General features: G+C 49.8%; 6 protein-coding genes across 6 annotated transcripts; 4 read left to right on the forward strand and 2 right to left on the reverse strand.

Moving 5' to 3' along the window:
- Positions 1-522: 522 nt before the first annotated feature.
- On the forward strand, positions 523-2,237 carry GGI43DRAFT_9483 (dihydrolipoyllysine-residue acetyltransferase). Its single transcript, XM_083210562.1, has 2 exons — positions 523-986; positions 1,065-2,237. Exons 1-2 carry the CDS (start codon positions 669-671, stop codon positions 2,118-2,120), a joined length of 1,374 nt encoding a protein of 457 aa, XP_083065975.1. The 5' UTR covers positions 523-668; the 3' UTR covers positions 2,121-2,237.
- A 337-nt stretch (positions 2,238-2,574) lies between these two features.
- GGI43DRAFT_9471 (RuvB family ATP-dependent DNA helicase reptin) lies at positions 2,575-4,697 on the reverse strand. The gene is made up of 3 exons (XM_083210559.1): positions 4,508-4,697; positions 4,219-4,445; positions 2,575-4,146 (listed from the first exon to the last, which is right to left on the reverse strand). The coding sequence occupies exons 1-3, from the start codon at positions 4,514-4,516 to the stop codon at positions 2,934-2,936; spliced, it is 1,449 nt and encodes a 482-aa protein (XP_083065976.1). The 5' UTR covers positions 4,517-4,697; the 3' UTR covers positions 2,575-2,933.
- A 4,959-nt stretch (positions 4,698-9,656) lies between these two features.
- On the forward strand, positions 9,657-12,695 carry GGI43DRAFT_9493 (uncharacterized protein). Its single transcript, XM_083210565.1, has 2 exons — positions 9,657-10,386; positions 10,454-12,695. Exons 1-2 carry the CDS (start codon positions 9,842-9,844, stop codon positions 12,336-12,338), a joined length of 2,430 nt encoding a protein of 809 aa, XP_083065977.1. The 5' UTR covers positions 9,657-9,841; the 3' UTR covers positions 12,339-12,695.
- A 1,480-nt stretch (positions 12,696-14,175) lies between these two features.
- Positions 14,176-14,863, forward strand: GGI43DRAFT_378368 (uncharacterized protein; the record flags this gene model as incomplete). Its single annotated transcript, XM_083202686.1, has 3 exons — positions 14,176-14,333; positions 14,421-14,720; positions 14,797-14,863. 3 exons carry the CDS (start codon positions 14,176-14,178, stop codon positions 14,861-14,863), a joined length of 525 nt encoding a protein of 174 aa, XP_083065978.1.
- A 189-nt stretch (positions 14,864-15,052) lies between these two features.
- On the reverse strand, positions 15,053-16,945 carry GGI43DRAFT_390049 (polyubiquitin-binding protein UFD1). Its single transcript, XM_083204276.1, has 3 exons — positions 16,723-16,945; positions 16,366-16,662; positions 15,053-16,303 (listed from the first exon to the last, which is right to left on the reverse strand). The coding sequence occupies exons 1-3, from the start codon at positions 16,723-16,725 to the stop codon at positions 15,497-15,499; spliced, it is 1,107 nt and encodes a 368-aa protein (XP_083065979.1). The 5' UTR covers positions 16,726-16,945; the 3' UTR covers positions 15,053-15,496.
- Positions 16,693-18,965, forward strand: GGI43DRAFT_9681 (U5 snRNP complex subunit LIN1). The gene has a single exon (XM_083210594.1). The coding sequence runs from the start codon at positions 17,216-17,218 to the stop codon at positions 18,659-18,661; it is 1,446 nt and encodes a 481-aa protein (XP_083065980.1). The 5' UTR covers positions 16,693-17,215; the 3' UTR covers positions 18,662-18,965.
- Positions 18,966-20,336: the final 1,371 nt, after the last annotated feature.

Raw genomic sequence — 20,336 nt, forward strand, 5'->3', positions numbered from 1 at the left:
AGCAACCTTAAAGTGTAACATTTTGTTGATTGCTTATCAGCAGGTCTTACATACTACATATATGTTATTCCCGCGGCCATATCAAAGAAAATTTCGATATCCACCCAACGTCTAGCGCTGGTGGGGCTTCGAGAAGAGATATTAAAAAAAGAAGGAATAAAAAAAAAGGAAAAGAGATGGAAGAAGAGAGATTGCTACACCTGGCTACTCCACGCAGAGATATCAATTGAGAAAAGAAGAAATCCCTCTCAAAACACTCGTCCCGGCACATCTCGCCAAGTCCAACAGGGCGTTCGCGGATATCCAATCGAGCCAGCCTCCCGCCTATTGGAAACAGCCAAAGCACACAAACAGGGCCTATTATGGGGCGGGCCATCTGCGCTAGCCCCAACCAGGTCTAGGGCCCAAAGCTTCCAGCAATCCGCAGAGCTCAACGCAAAAATCTTGGACATCCAGCCCCAAAGCGAATTTGACAACCTGAGCCATTCCGCTGCCAAACATCTCCAGCGCGCAACCAACCGTCGGGCTCTCGCTGTCCCCCTCCTTGAACCTCTTGGATCAAGCGTCAATTGTGCTCCAGACGCCGCCGTCCGTGAGCATCTTACCCCCGCGCCTCGCCCACCTACCTGCCGTTCTCCCCGGGACATTGTGAGAGACATTTTCCCGAGATGCTCAGCGCCGCTATTCGGAGGCGTGTCCTCGCGCCTACTCACCAGGCCCTGCGAACTGGCTTCACTGCACACGTCGTTCGCTACTATGCCTCCTTCCCTAGCCACCAGGTGATCAAGATGCCTGCTCTGTCGCCCACAATGCAGGCTGGTGGCATTGGAGCCTGGCAGAAGAAGCCCGGCGACACCATCTCCCCTGGTGAGGTCCTGGTCGAGATCGAGACGGACAAGGCCCAGATGGACTTTGAGTTCCAGGAAGAGGGTGTTATTGCCAAGATCCTCAAGGATGCTGGCGAGAAGGACGTCCCTGTTGGCACCGTGAGTTTTTTTCCCTCCATGTATAACCGTCCCTGCCGTCTGTTTCCGATACTAACCATGTTTTTTGCTCCGATATAGCCCATTGCCGTTCTGGTCGAAGAGGGAACCGACATCGCCGCTTTCGAGAAGTTCTCTGTCGAGGACGCTGGCGGTGCTGCCCAGCCCGCTGAGGCCAAGAAGGAGTCTGCGCCTGCCCCTCAGTCTACCCCCGCCTCTGCCCCTCAGTCTTCTGCCCCTGAGCAGTACTCTTCACAGGGCAGACTTCAGAGCGCTCTCGACCGTGAGCCCAACGCTCTCCCCGCTGCCGTCCGTCTTGCCCGATCCCAGGGTATCAGCCTTGATGGCGTCAAGGGTACCGGCAAGGGTGGCAAGATCACCGAGGAAGACGTCAAGAAGCTGGCTGCCAGCTCCGCCGTTGCTGCCCCCGGCGCCACTTTCGAGGACATTCCCATCAGCGGAATGCGAAAGATCATTGCCAACAGACTGCAAGAGTCTACCCAGACCAACCCTCACTTCTACGTCACCAGCTCAGTCTCCGTCTCCAAGCTCCTGAAGCTGCGACAGGCCCTGAACAGCTCCGCTGACGGCAAGTACAAGTTGTCCGTCAACGATTTCCTGATTAAGGCCATTGGCGTCGCTTCCAAGCGAGTCCCTGCTGCCAACTCCAGCTGGCGCGGTGATGTCATCCGCCAGTTCTCTAACGTCGACGTGTCTGTCGCCGTCTCCACCCCCACTGGCCTCATCACCCCTATTGTTACCGGTGTTGAGGGCCGTGGCTTGGAGTCCATCTCTAGCAAGGTTAAGGAGCTCGCCAAGAAGGCTCGTGACGGCAAGCTCAAGCCCGAGGAGTACCAGGGCGGCACCATCTCCATCTCCAACATGGGCATGAACGACGCCGTCTCTCACTTCACTGCCGTCATCAACCCTCCCCAGGCCGCTATCCTGGCTGTCGGCACCACCCGAAAGGTCGCTGTCCCCGCCACCAACGAGGATGGCGAGACCACCGTCGAGTGGGACGACCAGATCACCTTCACTGGCAGCTTCGACCACAAGGTCGTTGACGGTGCCGTCGGTGCCGAGTGGATGCGCGAGCTCAAGAAGGTTCTCGAGAACCCCCTGGAACTCCTTCTGTAAATTGGAAAAAAAGGAGAAATGATACACAGGGATTTTCTCTCCCCCACAAAACTTTCTCTATGGGCAGAAGGCGGCGTCCGGGATGGGTTACACATTAGACTGGGAGCGGAGGAAGAGAAAGGATCCGAAAAATTTTTATAAACTTAAAAGATAAAGCGGCATGGATCTGTTTAGTCTTGATGAGAATGAGAGAGAGAAGAGAAGAAATGAGGCGGGCAAGTGTCTTTTTTTTTAATGGGAAAAATTTGCTTTGCCGAAGCGAAAGACGATGATAGGAGGGCTTTTAAGCACGCCGTGTATAAAAAAGAAGAACGTCCCTTGATTAATACTGCATTTTGGGTGAGGGGAGGGAAAGGGGAAGCAGGGGGGTGGATTTTGCCAGCTTTGTATAGTTTCTCTTTTTTACTTCTTCTCCCCTTACCTGCAATACAGAATATATTTTTTTACATCTTTATCTAGAATGTTTTCTCAAAATTCCTACGTCAACCTTTTCTCTTAATTGTTCCACCCTTTATGTGAGAATGTAAGTGGGCAGCATATATAGGCAGATTGCTCACAAAATGAAACGCCAAAGAGCACAAATGATTTAAAATAGCATTGCCAGTTTACTTCTTTATTGCAAAAATTAACCAAAGAGGTTCTTTTCTACCAAGACCCTCATACGCCCAAATACTGCTTATTTTATGATACATACAGTTTCCATTAACGTTCGTTCTCTCTCTCCTTTCCGTCTTTGTTTTCTTACGAAATTGCCCAAATAAACGCCAGCCATCTGAAAAATCCCCTTCCAATATCTCTCCAGTTGTTCTAGATTTAGCTCAGATCCATTCCCTCAGCTCCAGGAGCAGCTGCAGCAGCAGGAGCCTGGTTGGTGCTACCGTTCTGGACTGACAAGTCGACGCCACCATCGTTTCCAATTAGTCGCTTCTCGGATTTGTTCACAAACTCGATACTCCTGGCAGGGTCGTAAAAGAGCTGGAAGCATCGTTTGACGTCGTCGATGCTGACTTGCTTGGATTTTCTCTTTGCTGAAACCAGCTGGGATGTGGTAATCAGATTGCTGGCATATCGGAGGCCAGCTTCTTGGCCAATCTTTGTGAGAAGAGCCAGGGCATCTGCAGAAATATCGATTTCTTCCTCCTGCGCTCGAATGGACAAGATCTTCTGGATTTCTTCAGGGCTGTAGTAATGCGTGTTGATGATGACAACACGGTCCAAAAAATCGAGGGGCAGACCGTGTGGGCTTCTGTAGTCGGTACCGCGAATACGCGAAACGCCTCGGTTGCTGGCCATGATGACGACTGGCGCCAGGTCATCTTCCAGAGCTCGGTTGATGTAAGAGAAGCACTCAATGTCGAGCATATGCACCTCATCGAGGAAAAGTACACCAGGAACAATCTCGGCCTTGCCCTCCTCTTTCCACTCGCCAACCTTGGTGTTGATCTGGTCACGGATCTCGCTGCGAATCTCGCCGGTGTCACCGGAGAAGAGAGCCAAAAATCCCTGTGTTCGCGAATTGATGACATCGATTTCATGTAGCGACACTGTGTGTACTACCTCCTTGCGCTTTTGCAGCTCGCCATCAGGGCATTGCAAAAATTTGGTATCGACGCCCATGGCATCGTAATCGCGAGATCGGGCGTATGATCGACCAAGCTTGGTGATCTTGCCAGAAGACTTGTCGATGGAAATAATATCGCCAGCCATGACGCGCTCCTTGGTCATGGCGTCAATCATCTTCGCGCCCATGTCATACACGGCCTCCATATCAGTAGTTTTGATGGTCAGCTTGCCCTGTTTAGCGCTGCCAGTAACACTTCGGTCGATCTGAATCTCCACAACCTCTCCCTCCATAATTTCGCTCTCTTCCTTGATGCGGACGCCGATTGACTTGCGGAAAGCTTGAGTGAGAGCCTCGGTTTTTGACATTTCGAGGGAGAAGATCTCTGAGGCCGCGAGGGTCGTAAAGGGAACGTCGGAGCCAAGGGACTGTGCCATTCCCATGGCAAGGGCAGTCTTTCCCGTGCTGTTCAATCATAAGTGTAAGCAAAGGTTAGAGAGGAAGAAAGCTAGCCTACTGCTGTATCTTTTCACTTACCTTGGCGGACCGGCAATCAAGACGGCGCGGCCAGCAATTTTGCCCTCTTTAATCATCTGCAGGATGACGGCAGCGGCCTTGCGGGCCTTTTCCTGGCCGACAAGGCCCTGCGATGAGGCCCTAGGCTCAAGGCTCGTGGCATCGACACCGAGTCCCCGGATGTGAGAATGCGCGGCGATGAGATTCAGACCGCGAAGGTCCTTGGATTCGGAAACGGTTACTAAGGGCTGGCCAGAAGCAGTCAGTTTACGAACGGGATAATACTCTGGGTGGGGAACCAAAGACTCACAGCAGCCATTGTGAAAATGTTTATCCCGTACGCGCAGCGCAAGTTGGTCACGACAGGATTGGAAGCGATAGATCAAAGCTGCTGCTCTAGCTGGGTGCGCAGAGTTGACAAACAAGGCTGGGCGAATTGGAACGGCTGCTGAAGCTCCCGTTTTCGCCAGGAAAAATTACGGCCCCGGTGAAGCGCGCGTTTGGCGCTTACACGCGCGAGCGAGTTGCAAGGCACGCGAACAAAGTTAAAGCTGGTGGGGCGGATGGTTCTTAGCACTCTGGATCTGGACATGGGGCCTGCCAGCCCAAGCTCCCAGGCAACTACCGCTTGTTTGTTGTTGGTTGATGCTTCATGCTGTATGACATGATGCAAATCACGATATGCCTTGGGGCCACCGCTTTCTGCCCAACCCGGAAACAGTGCTAGATCGATGTCCATTTTTGACAACCCGGGCATGCGCAAAAACGCCCTCGCATTTAATTCGTGGCGGCACCTTCCCCCCCCTCCTGGCTGCCTCCCCTCTCCATTTGGTCTTTCCTTTTTCCTGGCCCCGTGAACTTGCGTTATGTTTGCTCAAATCGCCTGTTTGCTGGCCCCCTTCCAGCCAACAGAGTCCCTGCCTTCCAGCAGCTCATCTCCACTCTCCAGCATTAGCAAAAGCCACTCTCCAGCATGCAGCAATAGCTCTTGCTTTACCCCTGCTACCGCCGGGTTGCTGCTTGCTCTGCAACCTCATATTAGCAGTCGTAGAAACACAGGCGAGGCTCCTATTCGTAGCTTTGATTTTTGCGTAGAAAAGGAAAGAAGCTGTTGGGTCTGCTCTGTTCTCTAGGTATAAGGCAGTCCCCCGTGACTGCACTGCATCGAGTAGCCGAGGGCTGCCCAGGCCATTTTAGCCCAGACCTTCATCTGATTTGTTTTATCTTCTCTCTTAAACAAACAAAGAGCACATTGGCTCGCACGCTTGCTGCAAACTCGTTTCTGGCCCACCTGTGTGCCTTTTTATAGCGCTGTGGCCGTTTGCACTGCGCCTAGGCCCTTGATTCCTTTTTTTCCCCATCGATGTTGTACGTCGATTCCTCAATACTTAAAATAGACGCTTTCGAAGTTGACTTTCGGAGTTGCATCTTTCTTCCAAAACTCTCTAGATTGGGGGATATGAAGAGTCGACTTTCGTCTCACCACGCCTCGTCTCCTAGAGTAACTCTCTAAGGCTCTATTTGCACCAACAGTTACTATGAGCAGAGATACACAGAGCCTGAAGCCACCGCCGTTGCTAGGATTTGCTCAGACCTTCGGCAACCAACGTACAATGTCAGACTCTAATAGGGCTAGAGATGGCCAACGGCCAGCCAACGACACTGGCCCAAACCCCAAGCGCCGCCGCACTATTGATCGATCTGACGAGCGGAGCCCAGTTGCCCAACGGGATCGAGCTGAGGTATCCAGTCCAACGGTATCAGCAGGTAGGCATAGTGACTTCCCAAGTCTTGAGTGTAGACCCTGGACTTACTCATACTAATATTATCTGGATACAGTTCCCCACAGACAGCGCAATCCAGACGTCTCCAAACAAAATCTCTTGAATGCATTGCCCAAAACTGCCACTGAACATGCATCAGCTGTTTCTCTCAAATCGTTGATGTATCAATTTTCCGAGCATTTTGAAAGTTTCCAAACGAGAAGCAGAGCAGTTAGACATCTCAAAAGGAATTCGATAATCCAAGAGCAGAGCCATCACCGCTCCTCAGACTTTTCTAGCGTCTCTAATCTACAAACGAATGAACGAAAGGCAGCTCAAGAAGACATCGAGAGAGCCGATAAACAAATAACAGAGTTTTGTAACAAAATATCGCCAGCTCTTCGATCGGTCTTGCAAGGTATTCTGGAGGGCGGAGGTATGGGCGCCACTCCATCTGCAATCTCAGATAAGCCGGTGGTATCAGAAGCCAAATTAAATACTGCTCAAGACGCAATCAAAAAAGAGTTGAAGACATCGTTCAAAAAAGATTTGGCAGAGTCGCAGCAATCAATGAAAGTTGACTTTGAGTCGCAAATATCCAGACTTAAAGAGGCGCTATCCCAAGAATACGACCAGCAAATCAAGTCCCTTAAAGGGGCATTAATAAAAGAATGGGAGGAGAGAGAAACCTCTCTCAAGAAAAAGCTGACTCAAGAAGAGGAAGAAAGAGTAAAATCTCTCAAAAAGACGCTGACTCAAGAAGGGGAAGAAAGAATAAAATCTCTCAAAAAGTCACTGGCACTAGATAATGAGAAGCGTATCGCAGACATAAAGCTTTCTGCTGTTCAAGAAAACAAAGACAAGATTGCAAGTCTCGAAAATGCCTTGACTAACGAAAGCAAGAAGAATGCTAGTATGGAAAAGAAGATAGCGGATTTACAAACTAAACTTGACAAAGCGATCTCTGGACAGAGGCAGAAGTCGGAATCGCTGGTGGATCAAACGCATCTTGACCAGCGGCTACAGTATCTATCGAATTCTCAGGAGGAAAAATTTGGCAAAATAAAAGAGTATGTGAACCAGAAACTGGATAATGCATCTTATACGCAATTGCAGCGAGTTGAGCTGCTTTCGGAATCTCACAAAGAAAAACTCGGCAAACTTGAGGAGCGCTTGACTCTGGCAGAAGACAATGCGCCAAAAATTGAGGACCTGAAAGGACAGGTGCACAACCTTTCAAAGCTCATTGAAGAAAAGGCACAGCAGCTCTCTGACTCCCAAGATGAGAAACTTGACGAGGTTAGGGCAAGCTTAACCCGGCTTAATGACGAGAATTTTGCCGCCCTCCGGCTTTTTGAGGGACATGACGACAGGCTTAACAAGCTTGATAACCAGTTGGGGGACACTATGTCAAAAATTGAAGATTTAAGGAAAATTGAAGCTCGCATGAATTCACTGGCAGACAACTCCACGAAAATCGAGGACTTGGTAAAGGAAGAGCGCATCCGCTTGGATCTGTTTAAGAGAAAAGCACACGAGTTCAATGAACGCCTTGCTTCGCTTGAATCTGTGACATCTACTGTCTCTTCTGAAGAGTTGGACAATATTCAGACAGAGATGGCAAACATTCATGAGCGCATACAAAACCTCAGTCCCAAGCATGGGTCTCCTTCCGTATCAACCGATTCGATTCGACGAGCCATTTGGCTTGAAGTAGAAAAGGAGATAGACAACAAAGCCAATGCCACCAAAGTAATGCTTGCGAGTGTTCAATCTGGACTCAATAAATTCCTCAAGACTGAGCGGGAAGAGAGAGAAGCTCTAGAGGTGCAATGTTCTGAAGTTACCCGCCAGTTATCGGAGGCCCAGCAGGAGGCCGCTGCAATGCAGAGTAAACTTTCGGAATTAAGCAAGAAAGTGAATGATCCTAATTTGCAGCAGGAAAATATACTCAGCTGGGTTGAAGAGAAATTCAATAGTCGCATTGGGCCCGTCGTACTTGAATTCCATCGCTCATTTGAAGGAGTCTATATGCAGCTGCAAGCCGTAACGGTATGGCAAAACAACTTCAGCACAAAAGGTCTCTATAGAGATATCTTGAATCATATCAATGCCACGATGCCAGATGGCACAGTGATGCAATTGAGGAATTTAAAACAGCGCATGGAAGGGGCTGAGACACGCATTGCGGCTTGTGAGAATACCATCAGCAATAAGAGAAGAAAGCTGCCGAGTGGCACCTCAAGGATAGTTACTGGCGATCAAACAGACGCGTGAAGATGGTCATTTTGAGTGGCGAGCAAGCAATGTTTGAGTAGCGCCGGGGAACAGCAAAATCTTTTCCTTATTACTTTGAGATAGATCTCTAAGCGGATAGCTTTCTTTTGCGGCTCATGGGGCCAGTATTCCAGCCAGCTTGGATTTCGGACATAGCCCTGGTTCTCAAAAGATAGCCGCTTGTTTGGACTGTTAGATGCAACGCGGCACGCATGTGGTGCAAAAGAGGCTGGGATAGAATTTTTGTTCTACATGAGGCGGTTAACTGACCATGCATGTATAAGTAATATCGAGGATTGCTCCCTGTACTCGATAGTATTTTGTGAAAGAATGTATAAAGTGGCGGTTCAATCTATAGCTAAATTATAAAGGCAAAAAAGTTAATTTCTTTTATTACATATACAAATCTGATAAACACAACATAGTCGCAGGTAAAATGCTTCTGTTGCTATTGCAACGACCATCTGAGTTCAAGACAAGATTTGGGTAGGCGACAATGTTGTTGTGGTGGCTTAACAATATTACGCACGCAAATAATACGCTGTACCTGAAAATTGGTATCAGCTGAGGGGTTGCAACTTGGGAAGATATTTTGAATCAATGCGTTTTTAGATGCCCCATGTGGCCTATTGAAGAGCACTCTCAAGTATTGCTTGGTGATGAAGCAAGAGAATAGGATACGGCCGAGTAGGAACAGTACCATGTAGGTGTTTTACATATTGCTCCCGTTTCTATCAAGGCCTATGATCTCAGTCTCAACTTCAAGTCAGAACCAAATGACATGGAGCTCGGAATGTATATGCACATCAAGCATTATTGTTGTTTCTATTGGCTGTTGGGTACATGTAAATCCTCCTGCGAGGTACTGCTGCTTGGAAGCGCATACAAACAGCATTGAGCTTGTATTACGCCAAAGTTCGGAGCGCCAGGCGCCCAAAAACTCGGGCGCAGGGGCCCTTGAAACCTTAACGGCGGCTGATGGGGTAGTGAGCACAGCGCTCTGCCATACAAAAAGCACAGGCCCCCCAGGGGAAGAGGCATTGGACACTAGCACCAAACACAGCACTGAGAAGTGAGCACTTGCCGTACCCACCGCATCAGCTCGTGTATGGCCTGAGCAGCAGTACATGCGCTCCCGCCCGTCATCCGCAGCTCGTCGTGGTACCGATCGCCAAACACCATCTCGTGGCCGGCATCTGCATCCACGTCCCGCATCCACGAACCTCCAATCCATTGCCGCAACGCATCGCCCTGCCGCTCGCTGGCGTCGCGCTGTGCCGAATCGCCATTGCCCACGAGAGAGCGCCTGTTCGATAGATTAGCGGGCGAGCTGCGAGCCCTGCCTGGCAGAGCCCCGACTCGGATCGCCGATCTAACTGGCCAGCTCTTTGTCCCTTGACCTCAACCTCTTTGTCTCGCCTTTTGCCTCTTCTGTCAGCCCTGTGCGGATCCGCCTCAACGGCCGCCGCTCTCCTCATCGCCATCGATACCGCATAGCCATTGTCGCGCACACTCCCCATCTCTCGCAGCGGCGGCTCTTCTCGTCGTCGTCGGTCGCGCTCCGCCGCTCACTCGTGCCTGCGGCATGATCACGCCCAAGCACGATGGAAGCGGCGCGGAAGTCGATCGAGGTGCTCGGCCAGCGCATCCTGCCAGAACGACCCCATCACTTGGCTTTTCACCCCGAATGGCGATATCGCCCCGGCCACGGTGACAGCAACTCCTTTGAGGAATGGCACCATCCCCGCCTACAATACCTCACCCTATTGTCCGAAGCCGATCGCGGCGTCTTGCTCACAAAATCCGATTATGATATGCGTGAAGAACCGGTTAAACCTCTTCCACGCGAAGTCAACGCGCTGGCCAAGGGTGGCGAGAAGAAGAAGTTGTCGCTGAGCGACTACAAGAACAAGAAGACCGGGGCCACGTCGTCCACGTCGCCGCCGGAGCCATCAATTGCCAAGAAGAAAGAAAGCGAACGCGCTGGCGACCTGTCAGCCAGCACGGGGGCTGCATCCGACCCCAAACCCACATCAGAATCCAAATCTGCCTCGGAAGCGAGGAAGGCGGATAGATCTAGGCCACGAGAATCAGATCCGCTCGTTGACGCCAAACAGCGACAGGGTCGCGAGCCAGCCGCCGATATGAGGTGGGTACCTTTGAGCTCCGGGCGATAACAGCATTGAGCGACGATCAGCAAGCTAACATTGATACAGATTACCTCCCAAACCTCCCACCAAACACCCGTTACCACCTCGACCCCCTTCTCCTAATTCTAAGAAACGCGTAGCAGATCCAGATGACGACTTGCGACCGCAAAAGCGATCCAAGGCTGAGGGCAGCAAGCACGTCGATGATCGGGCACCGCACTCTCGCGATGAAGCGCAGAAACGCAAAGATAGAGTCTCTTCTTCAACGCCTTACAAAGATGCGCCGTCGCATAAAGATGATAGACTCACCAGCTCGTCTTCACTACCCAATGGTAGAGCCATTCTGAAAGGCGCGGTGAGCTCCAGTCGCAACAACACTTCACCCGCATCTCGTCCTCGGGGCGACTCCATGAACGGTGTCCGGCCTACTGGGACGGGAAGCAACCGAAATACGCCTACCAAGCTAGACACGTCAAAGTCAAGCGTGCCGCCATTATTATCTCCTCTGCATCTGACTTTTGAAGACCGAAACTCCGAGGACAAGTCACAGGCAAAGCAGGAAAAGAGGAGAGCTCGGGACGAGTCTCGTGAACGGAACAAATCCCCTATTAGACACAAAAAATCAGACTCCACATCAGATTTCAAAAGACAAAAGTCGCCGGTGAGAATTCCTCCGCTGCTCTCGCCGACTTTGCCGCCGATAGTCGAGGCTGCTTTGCAACTGAGAAAGAAAACATCAATGGAATCTCTGGAGGTCAAGCCTCTCAAGATCAAAGAAGAGAAGGAGAAGGAGAAGGAGCCGCCGCCCAAGAAGAAGAAACCCGTTGCTGATTACCACTCTGATGATGACGAGCCTCTTTCACAAAAACCACAAAAATCGCAAAAGTCACTCATTGTTATGATCAAGGTGCCCAAGAAGTTACGAAAGGACGTTAAACGGATCTTGGCCTTATCATCATCCACCACCGCTCGTAAAGAGTTACAGGCTCAAAATCAGGAACGTTCTGCTGCGCCAGAGGAATTTATTCAGCCACCACCTGCAAGGAAACGGCCGGTAGCTCCCGTTGAAGCGGCGGCATCGTCAGAAACTAACGCACAAAAGAAGCCCAAGGCTGCTGATATCCCCAACTCCTCTCGCCTGCCTGCTCCAACGACTCCCTCCAAAAAGGGTGCTACCTCCATGTCTCGCGTTAGCTCTAGCAATTCTTTGGCTCAGACCCCTGGAGACGCGGTCAATGCCACTCCGTCTGCTTCTACTTCATCAGACCGTCGCGTCAATGGCCATGATGTTCACCGCTCAGAATCTTCCGAGGCCAGGGCTATGCGAGAAAAGGAGGCCAAATTTAGCGCTCTCGGACGTCGCCTCAAGCATGAAGCGGATACAGCCATGAGAGGAGGTCGACGAAGCCCGGGTGTTAATGGCCATACCCGAGAGCCTGATCTGAGCAAAGGATATGTGATCAGCGTGGAGAGTTTGCTGGCTTTTATGGCTGGCTTCCAGGCGCAAAACATTTACCGCGGGCTGTGCAATAAGAGGAGCGACCCGACTGGATGGAGTAGCCTATTTCCCCTGCTTGAATTTATTCAGGGCCAGATGAAGAGACAGGAGACACATACCCGCCGTTTCCTCCCTCTTTATGTAATTGTTCTTTATCTTCATTCTGTGGCCATCACAGAGCTGATCCGGTGCCACGTGGTTGAGAATTCAACTCTTCCGCAGCCAGACTGGTTTGGACTTGAAAAGAAGCGACTGAAACTCCTTTCTCAAATCAACGAGGCTGCCAGCAATATCGACACTCTAACCTTGCGCCTCAATGTACCAGCACACGCCTCGCTAGACGACATGACGTTGGCGTCGATTCGGATCCTCAGGGCATGGTGCCACAATGAGCAGGTCGATTGGGCCCCCGACGCCAATCTTAAGGAGCCTGTTGCGTCTCGGGGTTCATGACATGAATAATATCAATGGAATTCACGGAGAGGGGAAAAAGATCAAGCGGGACTTCTCTACCGGTATCTCTTCTTTACACTACACTACTTATGATAATCGGCATGGCTTTGACAGTTGACGGGAGTTGGGTGGCTACTTTGGAGCTTGTTAGCTCTTCCATTTGCCATCATTGCCTGAGTTTATATGCGAGCAACTGTGCAAATGATCGGATTTTGAGATTCTGCATTTTGGCGTTGGGTCACGAACAATGGATTTTTCTTCTCCTTCCTGCTTCACGTACTTGGCAAATCATCTGAGTTAAGAGAAGAGAAGAGAAGAAGGCGAGTTCAACTCGTTAAAGAATTAAAGATTCTGCCACCAACCAATGCACACCGCTAGACGGCTTGCATCTGCCGCCATTTGGCCTTTTTACTAGCAAATTGTTTTGCTTCACGTATTTTATGATATCCCTGTACTCATGCTGTTCTCTTTACGCTGTTCTATCATCATCTTCCCGTCATTCATCACTTTGTGCTGATGATGGGTGACTTGACTACTGCTGGCACAGGAAAGGATCAACCCCTTTCCATAACACATGGGATTGAGACAACAGCTAAAGAAGAAACACGCAGTACTGCTGAGTTTCTCTTTTTCATATCTTTTCGGCTCCTCTTTAGGTGTCTCTCTTCTTTTTCCCAACCTCACTTATTGATAACTATTGAAGATGAAAACTAAATGCTCATGATTTCGATCTATGGCATACGTTTACTTGAGGAAAGGGGGGTGAGGGGGTTCAAATGGAAAATAGGATTGGGAAAGTGGAACAGTCGGGCAGGCAAGGCGACTGTGCTCTGCGAATTGTTATTTTTTTTTTCTTTTCTCTCTTTTTTCTTTGCTAAATTAAAAAAGTTGGAGCGGATACTGCGTACATACATTGGTTCTGTTGCGGCCTTGTTTTTTTTTTTTTACTCTACTTAATTTTGCTCTTTTGCGATACACGATGGCAGAATCTGTACTCAAGAGCCGTTGGGAGATCTAGTAGATGAGATAAATACCAATTCATGATTGACGCAGGCTGTGTGTCTATGTTTGAATGGATGTAGTTTTAACTACCTTTTGTGTCTATAATTGGAAAGTTTCAATAGTACTTTTGGTGATACTTGTGAATGAGATCAATGAATGTGAGGAATGTGTTTATAGGGAGCAGTTAATACGGCTGCGAGGCTTTGGTCGACTGACTTTGAGTTGACTAACTCCTTGGTATAGGCGGTACAGCTGCTTGGCGTCTCGAGTGAATTCACATCTCGGACAATGGAGTTTACCTCATTATAATCAGAGCACCTACAATGTAACATCACTCATAATTCACATATGTGTTAGTTAATCTTCAATATACTCAGACGAGTAAAATATATTGCATAGTATGGATAGAGTAATCTGATTTGAATAGATCCCGTCAAGAAGAAGCCATAAATTGCTGTGCTTCTGCACTTGGAGAATAGAGAAACGAAGACACTTCACTCTCCTGCACTGACAGCTGCAATCTCTTGTCACTTTGCTTTCAAAGCTGCGCAATACACACCGCCCTGTTTTTTTCACACTTTGAGCTCGAGCATCTACTTAAAGTCTACTGCGTTTGGCCTGCTCTCTGTTGCATAACTCTCACCTTCACACTCTACTCTTCTCTCTCTCTTCTCTTCCTTCTTCCCATCCACACACAGAGCATTAGGTCCTTCTACTAGGAACTACTCACTTGCTTCTTCTATCCTACACCATCTCGCAACAACAGAACAAAGAGACAATCAGTCACCTTTAGAATATTTTCACTCTTCACCATATCTCAATTCATCTCTTCATCATGGCCCCTCAGGACAAGAAGTGGGACGATGCAGCCGAGCGCGATCTCTGCATGGCCATGATTTTTTGCAACAACGAGGCCAAGGTCCGTCATAACTGGCCACGCATCGAAGAAGTCATGAAAAACATGGGCTACTCCTTCACTAAGGATGCGATGTCGTGAGTTTTACATACTACAAGCTTCATCTTCTCCCCTCCGAGTACAAGCCCATCATAAGTTGGAATAAAACTAATTCCCAAAAACAGGCAACACTACTCCAAGACCATCATGAAAGACTTCAGAGCTCGCCATCCCTCTCTGACCACCACCTCTGCTGAGTCTTCGCCTCTTAGCACTCGGAAGCCCAAGGCTGCTGCTGGAAAATCCGCTACCAGCACTCCTACTAAGAAGAGAACCAAGAAGGCCGCCGCCCAAGACGCAAAAGATCAGTTGGCTGAAGATGGAGATGATGCCGAGTACGATTCGACTCCATGCAAGAGAGTCAAGAAGGAAGAAAAGGCAACTTCTGTTAAGAAGGAAGAAGCTACCGATGCTACTACCGAGACGTAATGTAAACCCCAATCTCCCCCGAAAAACATACCGTATAAAGCCTCTCATGCTAACTATCACCTTTTTTCCTAGTGCCGCCAATGACAATGACCAGGCTTTCCTGGACTGGGCTGCCAAAGGACCCTCCAACAAAGAGTAGAGTCAGACTCGACTCGGATTTACCAAACGCCATCTCCTTTTTTTCTTCTCTGTTATCCTCTCACGCAGAGAGATATTGATATATACCATAAGCATATGGATTTTCTAGAGAATAAAACATTGGCCCTTTTGGAAGCTATTAATTTGCCAGCTATGGGGTGGTGGATATGAAGTGCTATATTCTCTGGCTAAGGAGAATCGATATACGTCTATTATATAGCGACTAAAAATAAAGGTTGCTTTAATACTACCGTGCGCTTGTATATCCAAGAAATCTGATCAATACCCTCGTCCATATTGAACAAGAAAGTTTTCCAAATCTGCTGCCGTGGAATATCCTGTCCAGCTGTCTGTTGTAGCCAGACACATAAAAGATGGTCATACTTGCCCGTATCGTTAATAGAAATTAGATGAAAGCAATTCTTTCGTCTTCGAAGCTATATATTGTTCACAGGAATCTCATCAAAAGAAAAAAAAATGATTTAAGATACAGTACCATTCTATTAAGAATGGCAGACAAGCTAGAATTTCTATTTTGCAAGCAATTTCATCAAATCAGCCATAAACTATAAATTTCCCAGCCCCAACGCCGCAACTGTATGGATTAAAATACCAACATCAAGAAGCATTCCCTTTATTGTGGCGGTCGACCATCTAGCCTGTTGCCATCACTTGGTCCCTTCTTATCGGGTGCTCCGGACTTATCATCAGCATCTCCCTTTCTCTTAACAGTTCCACGCAAACTCTGTCCTTGGCCTGCAAAGTGATGTTTCGCCGCCTTCTCCTTCTCCTTCTCAGCGGCTGTCTTCAATGGCTTCAGCTCGTATCCGAAGAAAAGCTTGTTGGGAGGTAAGCGAAGGGGTGCAGGGGCACCGGTTCGTTTCTTTGGTACTCCAGTTGTCTCTACTGGCACCGGCGTAGCGGGCTTTGGCGTTGCAGCCTTACTGCCTTTCTTGGCAACTCGCTGGCCTTCTCCGAGGAAATTGGTCGGCACGCTGGTTACTGATGGAGCAATAGAGCTGTAGTTGATGGCCTGGGCCATGGTCCCCTGACTGTGCAAAATACCACCGGCAGGCACGCCTCCCATAGTGCTTCGTGGTGTGTTTGTTCCACTCTTCTTCTCGGGCTCGACGTAGCCAACGGGTGCCGCAAATTCGACCGATACGTCAGTTTCAATCATACTGACTCCCATCTTGTCCGTCTCTGGCTTAACATCCAAAACTGCAACATCGTAGACGTCATCATTGTATTCAAAGTTGAAAATATCGCCCTTTGTTAAAGTTGCAAAGTTCCTAAAAGCTTTTTCCAATACGGCCTTCGGATCGCTAATCTCGAGAAAGTTGACCGATTGAGGCTGCAGCTTGACCATCCTTGCAAGCTCCAACGAGGTGGTTCGAATTTGTATCATGTCGCCAACGTCCAAGCCTAGTGTTACCATCATCTGCCGAGGGTTAGCAAAGGCAGAAACAAAGTAGAGTTGGGATCGACTATATAGCAACTCACCCACTGGGGAATATATGCACGACCTTCTTCGGCAATGAACTCCAAAACTCCGGCATGTGAGTGCTTGCCCTTCTCGCCGTTGATCATCTCCATCAGCAAGGGCCACTGCACATGGAGCTTAGAAACTTTGTCAAGAGCTGATGGGGGAAGAATGATCTTGGATCCGTAGTTCAACTCTGGGCGTTCGTTGCCCGGCGCCATGATGACAGGGTAACATCTGTAGTATTCGTCGAAGCGTTGGATTATGGGTCGCCGGCTATGGCGTGCCATGCCATAGGGATCGAAGCCGAAACCAGACTTGAATAGCATTAGCAAGCAGACACTCATGGATTTGGGGTGCGAAGATGCTGGACTCACCATCTTGGCGTGATAGTAGTAGTAAGCAGGCGAATTAACGATAGATACAGCCAGGCTACCTCGCCTGCGAGTTCTAGGGAGGAACACTCAAAGGAAGCTCGGCCTGTTCAACTGCCTTCTTATCTTGGGGTTTCTCGAGTAGGAATGAATATTGGCGCGCTGGTTTTGGTTGTGAAAGCTTAAGATGTCAAAGTCAAGAAAGGCGGAAGACGTGGGGTTCGCAGTGGAGGCAGCTGTCGAGTGACGCAGGTACCTTTTATCGCAGAGCTGAGATAACGCCAAAAAGTTAATCCCGGCATGCGGAAGCTTTCACTGCTCCTTACACCAATAGATCCGCCACTTAGCTGCTGCTGCCTGCCACCGCATCATATTTAATTTATTAATCATCCAGAAATCAATTTACTGTCCAATTTACTGCGTTTGAGCTACCTCTTTGTTCACATCGGGAGAGCAAGTGGCGATTGGCCGAGTCGTTTCGTTACCCCGAAGCACCATGTCGTCCCGTTACTCTGCGGCGCGTCCAAAGCGAGATGGCGAGAATTTTGCTCGCACGCATTACAACAACGAGGAGGATACGAAACGAGTCAAGTTTGATGTCCGCAACCCGTCTATCTTGGCGCCGGACGCGCGGGAAGACGATGCAGTTCTCGATGCCGACGTGATTGGTAGTAGCCACGCTACGAAACGAGGTGCTGTAAACCTCGATGGCTACGACAGCGATTCAGACAATGAGAATTTCAATGCGCGAGCAGGAACTCGCAAGAAGGGAGATGTGAATATCCTTGAGCAGCTCGATAACTACGATGCCAAGGCCAGCAGCGCCAGCGAGCGACCGGACAAACCGATTAACGAAGATGACGACGATGACGACATGTTTGCGGCGGAGAATGATGAAGAACAAGGAAAGGAAGAGGCTGAAGAAGACGAATTCTTTGAGAAATCTGGCAAAAAGAAGAAGAACGTCAAGTTCTTGGACGATGCTCAGATTCAAGGCCAGGAGCAAAACAGCAAAAGTGGAGGAACCATCCGCCTAGACGAACAAGGAAGCAGCGATGATGAAGAAGACTTGGAGCTTGCGATTCAAGAAGAGGGAGTGGACGAAGAAGTGGGAGCTGGCGGTTTGAAACGCAACGCACCCAAAGTTGAGGCTTTCAATCTTAGAGAGGAGATGGAAGAGGGCCGATTCGACCAGGATGGCAACTACGTGCGAAAAGCTAATGACGCCGACGCCGTACATGACAGCTGGCTCGAAGGCTTGAGCAAAAAAGAAATGAAAAAAGCGGCGGCGGCGCACGAGAGACGCGAGGCTGAAGCACGAGAGAAGCGCATCGAAGAGGATGGCGTCTTGGTCTCAGAGCTATTGGCAGCTTTGATCACGAGGCTGGAAAGAACCGAAACCCCCCTGGAAGCTCTAGCACGACTGGGGAAAGACAAGACGAAAACCAAAAAGATACCTAAGTGGAAGCTCAAGAAGATGAACAAGGGTGCAGAAGCTATGGAAACAGATCACGAGGTAGCAGCCGACCCAAAACAGGTGGAGATCAAGGAAGCAATCGATGCCATCACAGACGCGGCTGATAAACTACTGAGTCGTGGGCACGAGGAAATCTACGACCAAGAGAGAGAACTGCTAGTCCGTGAATATCGACGAGAGGCGGGAGAAGACTGGGTCGAGCCCAAGGTTGAGGCCAAGGCCGAGGCTGAGCCTCAGCCAGCTACAGCTGCAGAAGACGCATTGGCTCGGGTTAATGGCACGATGTGGGAGTTTAGGTGGACAGATGGACGAGACAATGCCGCAAAGCAAGGTCCTTTTGACGGCCCCACGATGAAAGCTTGGCAGGATGCCGGATATTTTGGTCAGGGCGTCGAGTTCCGAGTCGTCGGCACAGGTGAGGATGCGTGGGCCCCTTCGGCAGACTTTTCGCGGGGACAGCTATAAACAAACAAAGGGAGATTGAGGGCGTGAAGAGAGGAGCAAACAAGCGAACGGGTAGAGCCGCTTCTCCAGGTCTCCAAGTTCCGGTGGCTTGTTTTTGTGCCGGGTCGACCTGTGAAAGTGGGAACTTTGGATCGAGAAAAGCGTACATGACGATCTCTTTGGTCCTCTCAGAGCAATCAAAAGCTTTGTAGCATCCGTCCCGGCGCCTCAGCCGCGGCTAAGAAAGGCACGGTGTGCTGGGGACGAGAATGACAACGGCAGGCTGTGTTCCTGGAACTCCCGATCTCGACGGGGCGGATCTGGGGTCGCAGGCTTCTCCAAGATCCCACAAGCCGTAACGCTCCGGCGCTTGATTCCGCAGCGGCCCTAGGGGAAGCGCGATGGCAGCCGAGCTTTGCCGCCTGCATATTAACGCAGGGATTGAATCGAGCTGATGGTTGCCGTGCAATAAGTGGTGTTGTTGTAAGAGCGAAAATGAGGGCATCGCCAAGCAGCCCGCGCAAACTCGAGGTCGCCCGCAACAACGAGAGGTTTTCAGGCACTTTCGTACTGAAATATGCCAATTATGGGACGATAGTGCTAGTAACTACTTTGGGAAGCCAGCTCGATGAGCGATTTCTATTATTCATCATTTCTGCTGTTTGCACACGCCACTGCTGCCCTGCACCCCTTATCATATCCGTATCAAGTCTTATATCATGCATACCCACGCAAGACGTGCGTACTACCGTCCAGGCGAGGCCACGGGGGTGACAAAAAGGGTCAGCTTGATGTAACTCATTTTGCTTGTCATGGCGACCGTTGCCGGAGAAGCTGTTTACAAAACGTACTCGCCGTTGATCGGCTTCGTTTGACTCCTTCAAGTCCTTGTCTCGTGTATTCAGCTCGACTGCCTCCCTTGATATTACCAAACGTGAAAAATAATACGGCCGCGGCAGCCCCGGCGAAAAAGCGTGGGATGGCTAAGTCGGCCAATGGGGCGGATCGCAGGATAAGCCCGGGCGATGGTTTTGATGTCTCGCTCGGGCTATCCAAAAACATCTGCTATGACCTCATAATCTCATAATCAACTCGGGCCTTTGCCAGGAGATGGCAAAAGCAGCTCAGCGACAAGAATATCATAATTCCTCATGATGTGTCTCTTTTTCGCCTCTTGTCGTTTATTGCACGCCAATCTCCGGCCGGCGGCGCTGCCCGGTGGAGCACAGCATAAAATGACCACGACGGCGGCCGGGCCTTTGTTGAGAGGCGAAATTCCCGCCTTAGGGCAGTAGAAACAGCACCGCCCCGCCGGTTGCGCCCCAAAATTCAAGAAAACAGCGCATGTTGGTCCGGACCCCAGCCTTGCGACGGGCTTATTATTGGGCGGACTAATAGCTCTTCCCATCGGATTTGAATCAAAACTGCGTGTTAGTTCAAGGCTGCTCGGTGAGCTGGTTTATTTTGTCCAAGTCCCCTGGAGATTGCAAATGGGAGAGGCTGGTTGGATGATGGGAGGAGCACGTTTTTTCTTGGCTTGCTCGCTTTGAGTGTCGAGGCCCGATATTATCAGTCAGGATTTGGGACGGATTCGGCGCCCTAAAGATGATGACGGTGCGTGTTGGCATCGGATACTATGCGGTATGTACAGTATGTTGGATTAGCATTGGAGTCATGGGAAGATATGCTGCTGTCT

Source organism: Trichoderma evansii (genome assembly GCF_050947405.1).
Source record: "Trichoderma evansii strain SZMC 28006 chromosome Unknown GGI43scaffold_1, whole genome shotgun sequence".
Lineage (NCBI taxonomy): Eukaryota > Fungi > Ascomycota > Sordariomycetes > Hypocreales > Hypocreaceae > Trichoderma > Trichoderma evansii.